General features: G+C 41.1%; 1 protein-coding gene across 4 annotated transcripts in view; it reads left to right on the forward strand.

The window, feature by feature from the left end:
- Positions 1 to 8,368: 8,368 nt before the first annotated feature.
- lrp4 (low density lipoprotein receptor-related protein 4) overlaps positions 8,369 to 15,245 on the forward strand; it is a 98,335-nt gene continuing 91,458 nt past the window's right edge. For 3 of the 4 annotated variants that reach the window (XR_013194645.1, XM_077201970.1, XM_077201972.1), the window contains exon 1: positions 8,373 to 8,654. Coding sequence is in view for 3 of the 4 variants with exons in the window: in XM_077201970.1 (XP_077058085.1) it covers positions 8,597 to 8,654 (58 nt within the window). In the remaining variant the exon portion in view is untranslated. Of the gene's footprint in view, positions 8,655 to 15,245 lie in introns of all 4 variants that reach the window. The other variant, XM_077201971.1, reaches the window with a different exon arrangement.

The following is a 15,245-nucleotide window of genomic DNA, read 5'->3' on the forward strand; positions in this document are numbered from 1 at the left end:
TACCACCCCTTTAATAGAATATTTATTTAGGATATTCTTTTCTTTTAATTAGGAACATTTTTCCTTTTTAAAATGTCAAAATTCCAGTCCAGTCACTTAGAAAACTGCTTCATGGTACTTGATAAAGTATTTGCGATGACCATTGAGGCACAGGTAGACCTTACAGACCCTGCAGACCACGTTTGACCTCAATGTGTTCCCCTTCCTGCTGCAGTACTTGCAGGTCTGGTGGTTGGTGTAGACAGGGGCATGGAATAGGGACTTGTCAAACCGCTCAAAAGCATCGGGGTGTGGCTGCGGCTGCAGCTGCCCCCGGACAGGCTTGGGGACATCAGCAGAGGTGCTGGGGGCGCATGGAATAGATGAGCTCATTTGGGGGCGAGACATGAATGGCCTCTGGCTGCTGCAACTCCTGAACACTTGGATCCGGGAGTTCTTTAACGACAGGCCATCCACAGCAAGAGCCTTGCAGTCCCATCTGTACATGATCCAGGCATTCGTACAGCTGACATCTTTTGCATATGGAAACATCTGCATGTACCACCTCTTGGATTTCATGGGGGTGCGGTAGAGGTGGACCAGCATGTCACTCTTGTCAATGCTCCCCATGTTGGCATTGTAGCTCTTGATGTCAGCAGGGCAGCTTACCGGTTCCTTCTTCTCGGTGTCACTGCAATACCGGTAGATTGATGATATGGCCTCCGTTGACAGCAGAGTGACGACCCTGTTGTCCTTCCACCTTAGGGCCAGGATCCCATCAGCACTGGTAACGTAGTCATGCATACCACAAGGGACAGGCTTTTTCTCCATATCCTTGATGGACTTTAATGTAGGCTTGCCTATTCTGTTGTCCCGGGCTGTCCCCTTGTACATGCAGTTCTTGTCAAGTCAAGTCAAGTCACACTTGCTCTCCCTGATCCGTTCAATGACCTGAGGCAGCATCGTGACCGGAGGGAATGCATACAGCAGGCGGCTTGGCCAGTTCTGGGCCAGCGCATCTCTGTCTTTGGAGAAAAATGCTTTGCAACGAGTGTTGTCTTCTGAGGCGAAGAGGTCGACCTCTGCCTCGCCGAAGATGCTCCATATCAGCTGAACTCTTTGCGGTTGAAGAGACCATTCCCCCGGGGGGACATTGTCTCTAGATAGCATATCCACACCCTGGATCAGAATACCTGGCACGTGCGCCGCTCTCAGAGAGCGCAGGTTGAGCTGAACCAATAGCAAGAGGTGTTTGGCCATGGTGTGCAGGTTGCTCGCCCTGAGCCCACCTTGCTGATTTACATAGGAAACCACTGACATGTTGTCCGACCGGGCCAAGAAGTGGTGACCTTTTATGTATGGGAGGAAAGCTTTTAGTGATAGAGCGACCTCTCTCATCTCTAGACAGTTTATGTGTAAGCACCTCTCCGGGCTCGACCAAAGGCTGGAGATAGGCTTGCCCTCGTGTAGGGCCCCCCAACCTCTGTTTGAAGCATCTGTCGAGATCACTTTCCTCTTCGAAATCACGCCCTTACTCACACCGGACTGATACCAGTCGGCTGCTTTTCTAGGAGCCAGGGCTCTGACACAGCCGTGGTTCACTTTGATGCGTAAGTGGCCAGATCGCCACACGTAAGCCGGCACAAGGGGATTTAACCAGTGCTGGAGGGGACGCATATACAGTAGACCCAGCTGGAGTACTGATGATGCTGAGGCCATGAGGCCTAACATCTTCTGAAATCTCTTGAGAGGCACGCAAGCGCCTGCTCTGAATGATGCCGCTAGACGCTGAATGGTGAGCGCGCGCTCTGACGTAAGCTGCGCCCTCGTCTGTATAGAATTTGTGACTGTCCCCAGAAAGGATATACTCTGGCTGGGAGACAGTACACTTTTCTAAGGATTGATACTGAGACCTAGGCATTCTAGATGGCTGAGGAGCCAGGATCTGTGAGTTATCTGTGCGCCTCCGATTGAGCTATAACCAGTCAATCGTCAAACTAGTTCAACACTCGCACTCCCCGTTGTCTCAGGGGGGTGATGGCTGCGTCCATGCACTTCGTAAACGTACAGGGTGCTAGGGATGGACCGAATGGTAGGACTGTGTACTGATAAGCCCACCCCTCGAAGGCGAATCTCAAGAATGGCCTGTGATGTGGTGTTATCTGAATTTGAAAATAAGCATCTTTCAGATCCATTGAGAAAAACCCATCCCCCGGGCGAATCTGCCTGAGGATTTGTTTGGTTGTTAGCATTCTGAACGGACACGTCATAAGCTCTACAGCCTCTTTCACCAACAGTTTTGATACTTCGGTGCGAAGGACGTGTCGCTTCTCACGATGTCTCGACCACACCTAGAAAGCGCGGGGGGTTCTGCGAGCAAACTGTAGCGGGTAGCCTCATTTTTTTATGTTCAACACCCGTACTGATATTCCGGGGATGGCTTCCCAGGCCTTGGCCCACATAGCTAGGGGTTGAATGAAGTCTGGGGATGGGCCGCTTTGTAGGGACCCGGCAGCCCCGCTGTATTGTGTTTGCGATACTGTGGGAACAGTGCTTATGTGCAGGGTTGCGTACTTCATAGTGGGCACACAGTGTCAAGGTTCATGAATTCACTGTCTCTCTTTCTGCCCGTATGTCAGTGTGTGTGTGTGTGTGTGTGTGTGTGTGAGGGTGATTGCCTATCAACTTAATGATCTGTGCCAGCTGCTGTCTATCAGCCGCGCCTATATATGTTCACTGTTTGGTGTCTTGTGTTGTCAGATCGTTGTGAGAGTTCCCGGTGTCCTTTCCTGATTCCGGTTCACCTTACTACCTTGCCTATGTTGGATTCTAGTTCCTGTTGTTCTGCGTTCTGCCCTGGGATTACTGCTTATCTGGAGGTTATTAATTCATGCTGGATTTCACATGGATTCTCTCTTCACTTCTGAATTCACCGATCGGGTTGTCTGTCGACGTCCCTGCACCACTCAGAGCGACCATTCCTGCACCAGACTGTTTGGACTTTGCCTTACACTTCATTTACTAATAAACTGTTGTTACTTGCACCTTGTATCCTCCATCATTTAACATGACCCACAGCCTACATTTATTACACTTCCAGCGCGAGCTGGAGGGAGAACTGATACTGTGGGAAGAGTGCTAATGTGCAGGGGTGCACACTTCATAGTGGGCACACGTCTACATTTTTTTACACTTCCAGTGCGAGCCTTATACAGTGGGAACAGTGCTTGTGTGCAGGGGTGCGTACTTTATAATGGGCACACATCCTACATTTATTACACCTCCAGCGCGAGCCGGAGGGGGAACCGACAGATAAGTGCTCTTTTCGTGTTGTATTTGCGTCGCAATTAAAACGGCGTTTGTTTGCAGGAGATGTGAAAATGGCTTTTTGGAGGGTGTTCCAGCCATGGCGGGACTTTCCTTCATGTCATTCGGGCTAGGAAGGCTTCCGAGGCTCGGGGTCCAACACAATCTTGGGCCGGGGACCCCGGCTTTCTGGGAACTGCTGTCGTCTCGTTGAACGAGACCGGTGATGGACTTCAGCCGCTGGGCGGGGTTGAGAGACCAGCAGTGCTGGTTTTGCTGGCTGAGGGAGCAGCGCTTTCTTGTGGCCGCCCGAAGCAGAGCTGGAATGTTTGGGGAGGAAGTGGAGCTTTGCTTGCTACGCTTTCTGTGCCTCTGTGAAACACTCCACAAAACTCTTTACCGCTGGGCCGAACAGGCGCCTGTTCGGCCCTCGCTCTAGCACCGTCAAGTTCGCCATGCTTCTACCAATCGCCTGGACGGTTGATTTAGTGGCGCGCAGAGGCACTGAAAACAGGTCCAGACTCATCCAAAGAGCGGAGAAGTTTGGCCTGAAAAACCTGGAGGACAGCCATAATGTGAAGAGCCGAAGCAGCTTGACCAGCGGAGGCGTAAGCTCGGCCAGCGAGAGCTGAAGTGGTACGGCAAGGCTTAGACGGGTGAGTCACTTTAGCTTTCCACCCCATAGCTGTGGGCGGGTATAGGTGCGCCGCCACTTCGAGGGGGGACTTCTCTCATATCCTCTCTCCACAACGATGTCGACAGTTGAGCGTGTTGAGGAGGCGGAGGGTTTGAGACGAGCTGAATGCTGCGCTTTCCACTACTTCGTTAGCTCGTCGTGTACCTCAGGAAAGAAAGGAGCGGGTCTCTGGTGAGGGATCTGCAGGAACCCCTGCAGGAACCACTCGTCCAGCCTGCTTCGTGTGGGTTCTTCGAGGTCTTCGACGGCCTTAGTCAGCATGCGGAGAAGTTCAGAGTCAAGGCTCTCACGCCGCTGGTGCTGGCTTCTGTTGAGGGTGCGGGGTCGGTCATGGAGCCCGTCCACCCCTCGCATTGAGGTGTAGCAAGTGAAAGGCTGGCATCCTTCTCTTCTTCCTCATCCGATCCCCCAAAAGAGAAGAGACCGGCCGCCCGCTGAGAAGGGCGCTGGTCTGCTGAACAGGACCGGAGAGGGGGTTTCTCTGGGTGAGAGCGAGGCACGCGGGGACTGAGCCGGAGTGTGCTCGCTCGCATCTGTCCGCTCCGGCATTCTAGGTCCGCGGCGCTTCTTCTTGCGAGCAAAGCCAGAGCAAAAGGAAAGCAAAAGGCGCGGGCTCGTCGGCGGCAAAGCTGGCCAGTCGAGCTCGCAGGGTGGACAGCGCCATCTCATCACACTCCAAGCAGTCGCCCTTAGAGAGTGTAGCTTCAGCGTGGTCGTGGCCCAGAAAGGAAGCGCACAGGATGTGAAGGCTTCTCAAACCAGAGGTCAGTGAAGGGGAACTTGCTGAAGGAGATTAAATCTGAATTCTATGGCAAAAATGGGGGCTTATATAGCTATAAGCCACGCCCATACTGGCAGGCTCTGACGCGCTCTGGCGCGAAGCAACCTGATTGGTTCGCGCATCTTAGCCGACTCGCCATAGGTTCGTGCAGTTGCCGCAGCACAGCCAATGAACGCGCTAGACCCTCAGCTATATGTCTGCTGTGCAGCTGCATTGCGTTTTAAAAATTTGGCTTAAATATTCTTGAGAAAAGGAGTTTTCCCATAGCATAAGCTAACTTACTACGAGAGACCTCTCGAAAGGGAAGCTGAATTTTCTATTCAAGTCATCAGTGTCTCTACAGGGAAACACCCTGGATGGATGGCCTTGATTTTTTTGTTATTCAAATAAGTTTCAAGTAAAGATAAAGTATTATATTTTGTTACCAGAATTAAGGTCCACTTTATTTTACAGTATTTAAAGGGTTAGATCCAAAAAAAAATAGTTCACCCCAAAAAAAAGAAAGTACGCTGTAACATTAAGGTAACTACTTGAACTTAATATGAACTAAGGTTGGGTTCAGGGTAAAGTTCAGGTTAATACCTAGTTATTATATTAAGTACACAGGACTGTAAAATAAAGTGCAAGAATTATTTTAAACATAGTGTCAACACACCTCCACAGAGAAACAGATGGTGTTGCAACAGTGTTTAATATTCATCCTGTGAATGTTATTCAAGTCTTTGCAAAGTAGTGGTGTGTCCTTGATAAAACAGATGGCTTCTGAATATGCAATTCCTTCAAAAGAACTTGCAGACATCACACAACAGACTGTGTTCAATTCATCACAGCAAAACTTTTGATTAACATCAGTCCAGAAATGGAATCAGTAAAGAAACTGCTGGTAAACCTTTTAAAAATGAGAAACCTTTTGCTCAGCACAATCAGAAATTTTGTGGGTGTGAGTTCATTTTGGTTGGTGTGAGTCAGGGTTATTACTAAAACTATTAAAACAATTCTGTTAATTGATATAAAGCTGAAATACAATTATAAGTTGAAAAACTTAAAAGGTGCAATAGGTGATTCTCTACAGATTAGTTTTTTGTTATGCTGGTTGAAAGTCCCCTCATATCCTGATAGCAATGTTAAGCAGTCTAAATGTATTTTTATAAATGCATATTGTCTGTGGAAGGCGTAGGACCATACAATGTTTGTTCAATCATTCCATTCGGTCAGAATGAGATGATAACATGTGTTCCCTGTCAGACTACGATACCACTGTCTGCACAGCCTGTTCACGCAGACATCATACGTCATCAGCGCATTTCACGTACGCTTTGCAAACAGAGCGAGAATGGATAAACAGTTGTTTATGTTTGTCTTTGTAGTACTGTTACTCACTGTACTGTAAAGTTTTCTCACCGTTGAATGACACATGTAATCAAATAACTTTGTCTCTGGTCCGTTCATGTATTTTGGAGGAGGCGTGGCTTTGGAAGGCTATTTCCAGGGAGGGTGGGATCGTATGCTTTCAATGCTAGCCAGCTAGCATTTCCCCGTTCACCTGTTCATGCACCTTTAATCTACACAGAAATTATTTTGCCATTAAACTGAAATAAGTTTAAGTTGGAGCAGTTAAATTTTAAACTGAAGATAAAAATTACTAGAAATAACATTACAATTAAAATAACAGTGGTGTGTGAATGTTATGCTTGTGTGTGCACTAGCGAACCAAACCCAAATCTGCTTAAATTCAAAGGGGACAACTAAATAACACAGTAAATCAAACAGACTTAACTACAGTAAACAGCAAATACTCCTGGTGGATACAACCAAAAGTAAAGTGGAAAGATAACTGCAGGGAGAAGGGGGAAATTGTAAAAAAAAAACGAGTAAATGCATGAAGTAGACTCTCACTACACAGTTTATTGATTAGAGCTATTGCCATGATATATTATATTTGTAAATTGCAACAGAAGATAAAAAGTCAATTTAGCCGCCAACACCATTTCCAGACAATATGGCCATCGGAATTTCTATTTAGTTTGTAATAAGAGTTCCTCTTCTAGATGGAGTTGACATGAAAGGAAGAGACAGTTTGCATAAACACCGGACAAAAATATGCCATGGATGTTATGAAATATTCATTGTTTGTTATACACCATGTGCTTCACACAACCTTGGAAGTTGCATTGTTTCAGTTCTCCCAATGAACAGGTGATAAAATTTGTGTTTTGCCCTCAAGGTTTCTTGTCCAGTTGTTAGTTTGTACTCCAGATTTGTTAAGTTGTTTCAAAGTATAGCCTTTTTTTCCTTTTTACAAACAAATGAATAAATAAAAAATAGAATAAAATGTAAAAATAGTAACTCCAGGGAGAGAACATGTGACCTAATTAAATTCCATCCAGAATAAACTCAAACGACTTTCATTAAAGTTAGTATTTTTAAAATAAACACATCTATATGCATGTACATATTAAACCTACACACACATACATACATATGCAAACATACCTAGTATACACATCTATATAATAATCTCCTTCTATTTACACAAAGCAGAAAATTAGACCTTCTTTCTGATATATATTCAACCCATTTCCTCCATTTTTCCAGGAACACACCCTTCTTTGAATTAACAGGAAAGGTGATCTTTATTGCCTTTACTGGCTGCCAAAAGCACACCCATCAGGTATATATTTATCTACTGATACTATATCTGGACATACACAACCAAAATCCATTTGCTTTCAAGCGTTATACTATAAGCTAATACATTTTCATTTGTGTGTGTAAAATTACTATAGTCTACCTTTCATTCACTTTCTTTCAAGTGTCTGAAAACATTACGATCAGTTCGCACTTATGTTAATTTAAAGTAGACCTATCCCTATATTAATTGAGTAATTAGAAGGCTATAAAGTGTGCTTCTTTTTTGCAACCAATTTGAGGGCAAAACAACATGAAAACTGATAACAATAGGGAAAACACTGATTTATAAATAAAATATGTATGAGATATAGGCTAGCCTTACACAACTTTAGGTTAAATCAGTAAATTTGAACTAGTTCTCAGAGCGACCACATATAGCCTGTATTGATGTGAAAATATTCACAGAGCTTGATAGATTTGTAATTTACAGGAATATTTTGGTAATATTTATGTGACAGAACCAGTGGTTGTAAAGCTATCCGACCATTCAGTCAATATTCTGTGCAGATAAGGCGTGTTTTAACAGTAATTGAAGGCGTCAGTGTTCGTGGGCAAGTACATTCAACTGGGCTATTGACGTCTCCTTATTTGACTTGGATTGCCTCACTTTTGTATAAGGGCCGCTGAATAGTCCATCGTTTGAAAAGGGTTCAAAGAACTTCAAAGTTTCCGTGGCGAGTCACAAGCAAATCGTATTCCTGAAAAAATGTCATTGAGGAGTTGTTTTCATTGGACTTACAGAGCGGCAGAAACTTCGAGTGCGTAGTTAGAAAAGTTACTTACTAGGGAACGGCGGTTTGTGATTTGTGCCCTCTGTTTCCCTCTAGATATCTCGCGCTGAAATAGGAACTACCCCTGAAACACACATGGTACAACCCAATGCACCTTTTGATCATTCCAGCAGAAGCAGCAGCGACTGACTGACTGTGGAACAACATTTCAAGGTTCTTGGTGGAGTTGCGGCGTCCTGATTTGTCTGTATAGTTCAACTTAACCCGTAACCGAACGGGATCACAGACGCCTTGAACAATGGTTTTTAAAGAGTTTTTAATCTAATTCAGTTGATCTGAAGGGTGCTGATACTTAAAAAACAAACAAAATTTGCGAAAACACAGCGCGACCGAAAGAGAGGATTCTTCACGATGAGGCTCACTGCGGTGCTTTGTGGCAGTCTTTTAACTTTCATGCTTCTCACCGAAGGTAAGTGTTTTGGAGTTTTTTGCTTTTGCTTTAAGAAGTGTCTCGTCGTTCCTTGTAAATAGCCTACAGTCTACAAAACAAAAATAGCATACAGAACAGTCTGAGCGAACAGAATTAAACCGTATGACCAGCAAAGAGTTATCAGACATTTACACAAACAAAACAAAACAGAGTCGTGATAGATTCAAGCCGCGTTCAAGCAGAAAATCACCCCACGATGGTCAGTTTGCCAAGATATGAAATTAACACTAGTTGTTGATGTAGCCTATATTAAATATAATTTAATTTACCGTGCAGAGAAATTTCCTTGCAATTATGGTGCCTGGCTGAAGCGAACTTGATGCTTTTCGTTTATATAAACGTGGACGTTTCTACAATATAACATTCAAAGTAGGTTATCTTTTAATACCATCTGTCTTTTATGAAATGCATAAAAGCCACTTCGTTGTAAGTCAACATCGGCGCTCACTGTATTCGCAACATGTTGGAACAGCCGCTGCACGCGGGCAGGAATGTAGCGACTTCAAAGCGCAGGTTCGGCCTTTAATAAAGAAATACACGGACGCAGTTTTGACAGAATTACACAGATCAATTACACAGTGTTGCATCAGTGAAAATGCTATCAGTGTATGTGAAAATGCATGTAAATGTCAACTAGATATCTACCCCTGTATATCAGGAAACAAAAGACCATTGGAGCGATTGCAAAGAAGTGTGCATAATCTCTGTGAGATTCATTATTCACTGTATGCTTTCCAAACAATTTCACCTCTTACATAACATGTGTAATTATATGTAGGCAATCTGTGTTAGCCAATAGCCATGCCTTGTTATATACATATAATATTATTATATTCACATTATTCTGACAAATCTTTCATATTGAAATGTAATGTTTCGCTAGCTTGATGTCTTGTTCAATAATAGCCTATACTATTATCTAAAGAATAAACTTTATCTCTCTTGACACAAACTGTTTTACATTGTTTGGCAGTGAAATTTAAACTACACATGGAATCCTGCATGTAGACAAATGAAAATGCATTGAGGTTCACACACTGTTCAAGATGTAGATCATGTTTTGTTTAGGGGCACAACTGAACTTTTTTTGTTTATTGAAAACAACAAGTTTGGTAAAACACTTCAGCTAAAATTCAGTTAAGGTTAGTCACATGGACATCATTTGTTTCTTTCCTCTAGAGTTTTCTTTCATTGCAAAACTTTGCAGAAGAATTGACCACTCAGATATACTGAAATTGAGTTGGAAAGAGACTAATTTCTAACCTCCTAAGGATACAAATATGGTACAAATAATAAGGTTGATGTGCCACAAACCAGCCAACATATGAACCAACATCCACATTGTGCATGACCTTTAAACTTGTTTTTGTGTGGTATAGTGCTTTTTACAATTTGGTCATTAATTTTAAAGATGAACTTCAGAATATGTTTCATCAATGTTTCTAGTTGTTCTGAGATGTTGAAACCTTGAAACCACTGTGTATTTTTAAGCTGATGCTTCCTTATTTTTTGTTGCGTTTATAGTCACTGGCAGCATATATGACTACCAATGTCCTGCTTACAAGTGTATGGGCTTTTTATAAAGTGTGTGAAAATGTGTGGCAATGTCTTAGGTTTCTTACAACCCCCTGGGCATTAGCTCTAATATCATGATCTCATTCAACTACTCATAAGATGCATATATATATATATATATATATGTATTTATGTATGTATGTAAGCTCCTAATTGCCTACGGAATCCGGCGGTCAAAAATAGCACAAGGTGAAGCATTTTCATTGATGTAAGATCACGCAAATGAAAAGGTTTTGAATATTTGTAATAAATCAGTAAATTAATTCTTCTCCTTGATTTTTTTTTTTATATATGAACATTTTATTATGTGGATAAATAGATTTGTGATATTCTGATATAGATTTTTTTAATAACATAAATCAATATATCAAAATAATAAATATTGTAAAATTTAATATTCAATAAATTAAAAACATAACGTGTAAAAACAGAAATGGAAGCAACCAATCTCTGTTAACCTCTGCTAATAATCAGTGAGATATCAAAGACATCAGCAATCTCATTAGGTGAGTCAGAAACGTTTACACTTATTGCGATGAGGACGTTTTCTGTATCTTATTTGGAGAAAAGTTTACTTTGTAACAAAAGGCTGTGAGCTCTTGGTGACTTAGGAATTTTTTGTTATGTTGTCCTTTTTTTTATATAATATATTTTTGTAATTATATAGAGGTCTGCATGAGAGTTCATACACTGCACTTTTAGAAGAAGTTCTTTCAGGTGCTTCATAGAACCTTCCCATGATGGGATCGTTTTATGGATTTAGTTTTAATTAATTAATTTTATTTATGTGTTATGAATTAAACAGCACGTAAGCATACTTTAACACTAGGCAAAATTGAAATAACATGAAACATGAAATTATTATACAATCTTTTAAGGTATTTCTCCTTGAACAAAACCTTTTTGGCATTAACAGTTATGGTCCATTTTTTCTATGTTTGATTTGGAGGATCCATGTAAATAATGGGGAAAAAAATTCTGTGCCTATAGGGGTAGTCGATATGACTAAAATCTTTTCACATACGAGTTATCTTATTTCACAATAACAGTATCATAACAGTATAGTTATTTTGATTTCATTTTATCTTTGGTAATTTAATATAAGAATAAACCAGAAAATTCCAAACAATAGGACAAGAAGTTTTCAGGTGCAGTAGTTCTATCCAAATAAAGCTTTTCAGTAGGAATACTACAGAAATGGTAAAAATCAAATGTAAAATTAAGTGCGTGAATTAAATATATATGGATCCTTATTAAATCACACAGAATGAATTTTCTTTGTCTTTTGTGGTTTGATTAACATAAATGACACAGGCTGCAGCATGTATATTAGGCTGCTATCACTTTAAGACTGGATGCACAAATCCAATGTATAGGATCCCATTTTATTTTTTCACTTAAGACATAACCGACTCACATGAATACTCCCAAAGAGTAAGTGCAATAAAGCCCGGTTTTTGCTCGGGCTGCACGATTAATCAATCAAACTGCAGGCGATTTGGCAAAGGCTGCGATCATTTTATGCGCAGCTTGTCAGTGAAGCACGCCTCTGTGATCAGTAGTAAATGCTGCTCCATCTGAAAGCCCAAATATGACTCCAGAAGTACGCACAGTGTTCCAGTAAATCCATGTGGACATCATATTATCACTGTAGCTGAATAAACAGAAGATTGAAGCTCTTTGATGAAACATGACTAATAAACACACGACTACAACAATATATGGTTTACCTCAGTTCTTCAAGCCTTCTCTGGTATTTTCATGATATCAAAGTAAACTTCATTGCTAATTGACAGCCTTCATCACTGTATAGAATATAAAATATATTGTGTGCCTTATTCTGTGTAGGAAGCCACATCATCTCACAGAAGGATGTTTTCAAACACTCAACTGACGTGATGAAGTGAGTTTGGAGAAAAAACATGTTATTAAATGTTGACTATTGTTTGACAAGAGGTTCACGAATGCTTCTCATGTTTCGGAAAATGCTTGAGGCGAGTTGCTTTTTCAAATGCATGTTATAAGCGAATCAAACTCACAGGGATTTCAGATGGAGCAGCATTTACTGCTGATCACAGAGCAATACTTCACTAACTAGCTGCGCATAAAAAATAACCGCACTAAGCCAAATCAGTTTAAGCGCGATGGGTTAATTGCGATTAATCGAGCAGCCCTAGTTTTTACGCGTACGCGAGGGTCCGGATACAGTGTGTGTGACTCAAATTTTATCACCAGAATAGTACACTTGCCGTCTGATTTTTGTAACCACGTTTAGTTTGTACGCACAGGTCGTACATGCGCATTGAATTTGTTTTGCACTTAATTAGTTGTTCCACAAGGTGGCAACACTGGCCCGGGCTGTTGTTTCACAGTAAAAAATAAAACTAAAGAGATGGAACTTTAGTTTAAAAGAATGAGACATTTTTAGCTTGTATTACTGCAGGAGAAAAATAGTGCAGTCACTAGACAAAGATGAAACTTCCTATTGCACATGTCGACTGCCTGCACACTATCAAATGGAGTATACTTTGAAAGGCTATGTTCGACCGTACGCATACGCTAGCAAACAAAAAAAAAAACTAAGTGTTGTTTCGGCTTAAGTCATGAAAGACTTAATGCCACACTGACAGATAGACCAAACTTTCAGATGGCTTTTTAAAGAAATCCCAGTTTTAGCTTACTGGTTGATTTTACTGGTGAGTAGGCAGTACTTTATTGTTGTTTGAAATGTGGGATAAATGGGCAAAAAAGTTTCGGGCCTGCTCTCTGACACTCTGCCCAGTTATGTGTCAGAAAGTGGATGTGTTGTTGTGCTGATATTTCCACCCTGTGAATGAAATTTATTTTATTTTCTACAGTACATGACAGCATTTACTTGGATTTTCAATCCACACACAATCACATTTAACCATGGTAAAGAGGGCCATTCATTATTTTACTCTACCAAGGCTCATTGGAAAACATGTGGTGCCTTTTCTGCAAAATATTATGTTTACTTTTGTGTGTTTTGAAATGTCCAGTGAGTGGTGCTAAAAGTGCTTTCAGTTTTATCCAAAAGAGATGAACGTGAAGCTGGGAAGGTTTTATCATGTTAGTTGTTGCATGTATTGCGGCAGTTTGGAAATGAAATGTCTGGCGAGTGGCGCTAAAAGGTTAATGCTCTATTGCGTTTAGGGTTGGGTATCGGTTGGGTCTCCCGCATATTGATAGCTCCCTGATGCCCGCAAATTAGTTCAAATCTCCCGGGATCTAGAGCGAGCGAGCAAGAGCGTGCATGCGAGACAGAAGAGACTGCGCTCCAAACCGTATAGGGAGAGAGCGAGAGACCTTGTGTGTGCCTCATGAAGCGCATGTAAAACAGAGAGTCAAGCACCGAAATCAGGCACCGAAATTTTCGTTTTTATTCTGTCTCGTTACTACGGTTTACGTAGTAACCGGTTCCCTATTGGCACCGCGTTTCGGTACCCAACCCTAATTGCGTTTGAAAGTAACGAACACTAAACCCCACACTAATCGAACCGATAGTGTTAAAGGTACAATCTGTAATTTTTTCAACAACCCCACAGTATTTGCATGTAATGGCTAAATATTTATGTGCAACACATAGGCTACTGTATTTTATTTCACTGCCATGGTCACCAGACTTGCTCAAAAGCGTTACTGAAGTACAAACAGTGCAATATAACTGTATGTGTACAATTAATAAAATATATTTGCTTACCTGTCTATTAAAATACATAGACAGATCAAGTCCAAGTTTGTCGTGAAAACTTCACACCGATATTGATACTTGTTTTATTTCTCAGTTTGTCCCAAAGCCTGCTTGCCTCATTTACGTTTAATTTTGTTGGCATTTTTTTGTTCTCGCCAATCAAGAAGAATGATGACTGAATAACACAACAGTGACGTTTTCAAATTCAAATTTTATCATAGATATGTATACAGATCCCTCATTAGCGGCTTACATAGCAGCCTATACTGCCCTATAAAGGCAAAGTGCAGTAACTACGCAAACAATAAAACTGAAATAAAAAATGCCTTTAAAGTTTTTACACTAGCCAGTCAAACATGTTGTGGGTAGATTAGTGGTAATGCTTTCATGTAATGCCTTCTTAGGAAGAATTTTTTTATAGATAAAAAAAACATGACCACTGTTGTGACCTTTGACCCCCATAATGCAGATACTGCACTCTGCCTTTGTATGACCTTAAACAACTAAAACACTAATGCAAAAGCAAAGTGCAGTACAAACTAAATGCGATTAACTTTCTTACTACATTTTAATAGTTTAATAATTTTAAGGGAAGACACGGCGGGCAAAACCATCGCTCTGACATTATATACATACATCACATATATACTATACTTTACACGCTATACAAAACAATTACATTACACAACATATTTCAGTTTTTGTTTAATATAATTTACTATATAATACTAAACAAATCTGTAATTGTGGGATCCTAAAGTGGATGTGAGTCCCTCAGGCAGATCATATTCACCTGTGTTGATGGACTGTTGAAGTGTGGTTTTGATGTTTTAAGTGTTGTTTTGGATGTTATGATCAGTGATGGATGAAGCAATGATGAGTTTTGGATGTTAAACAGTGTGATACATTGATTTTACTTGGACCTAAAGCATATTTTGTCTGTAATTCATGGGCTTCAATAGAAATTAGTGGAATTTTGCCATAAAAATCTTTAAAGGCCGTTTTCTCAAAATGAGTTTTTTCTCACACTCCTAGTGACGATTTTCCACTTCTGTAGCACCTACATACACCAAACTTTACAGTCCTATTCCTAACTATATTGTGAAGGTTTGTACTGAGGGATTTGTTGATATATCATTCTTGGCCTGATTTATATGACATTTTATGCATTAAAAATAGGGCGGAAATCAATTTAAGGCTATTGGCAGTATTTTCTGATTTACAGGTTAACAAAAGGAGATATTCATAATCCCCTCTGTAAATGTCTTTTCATTGAATATATC

The sequence above is a fragment of the Siphateles boraxobius genome, unplaced genomic scaffold (genome assembly GCF_051911475.1).
Source record: "Siphateles boraxobius isolate OS27281-9 unplaced genomic scaffold, OSU_SipBor_1 48, whole genome shotgun sequence".
Taxonomy (NCBI): domain Eukaryota; kingdom Metazoa; phylum Chordata; class Actinopteri; order Cypriniformes; family Leuciscidae; genus Siphateles; species Siphateles boraxobius.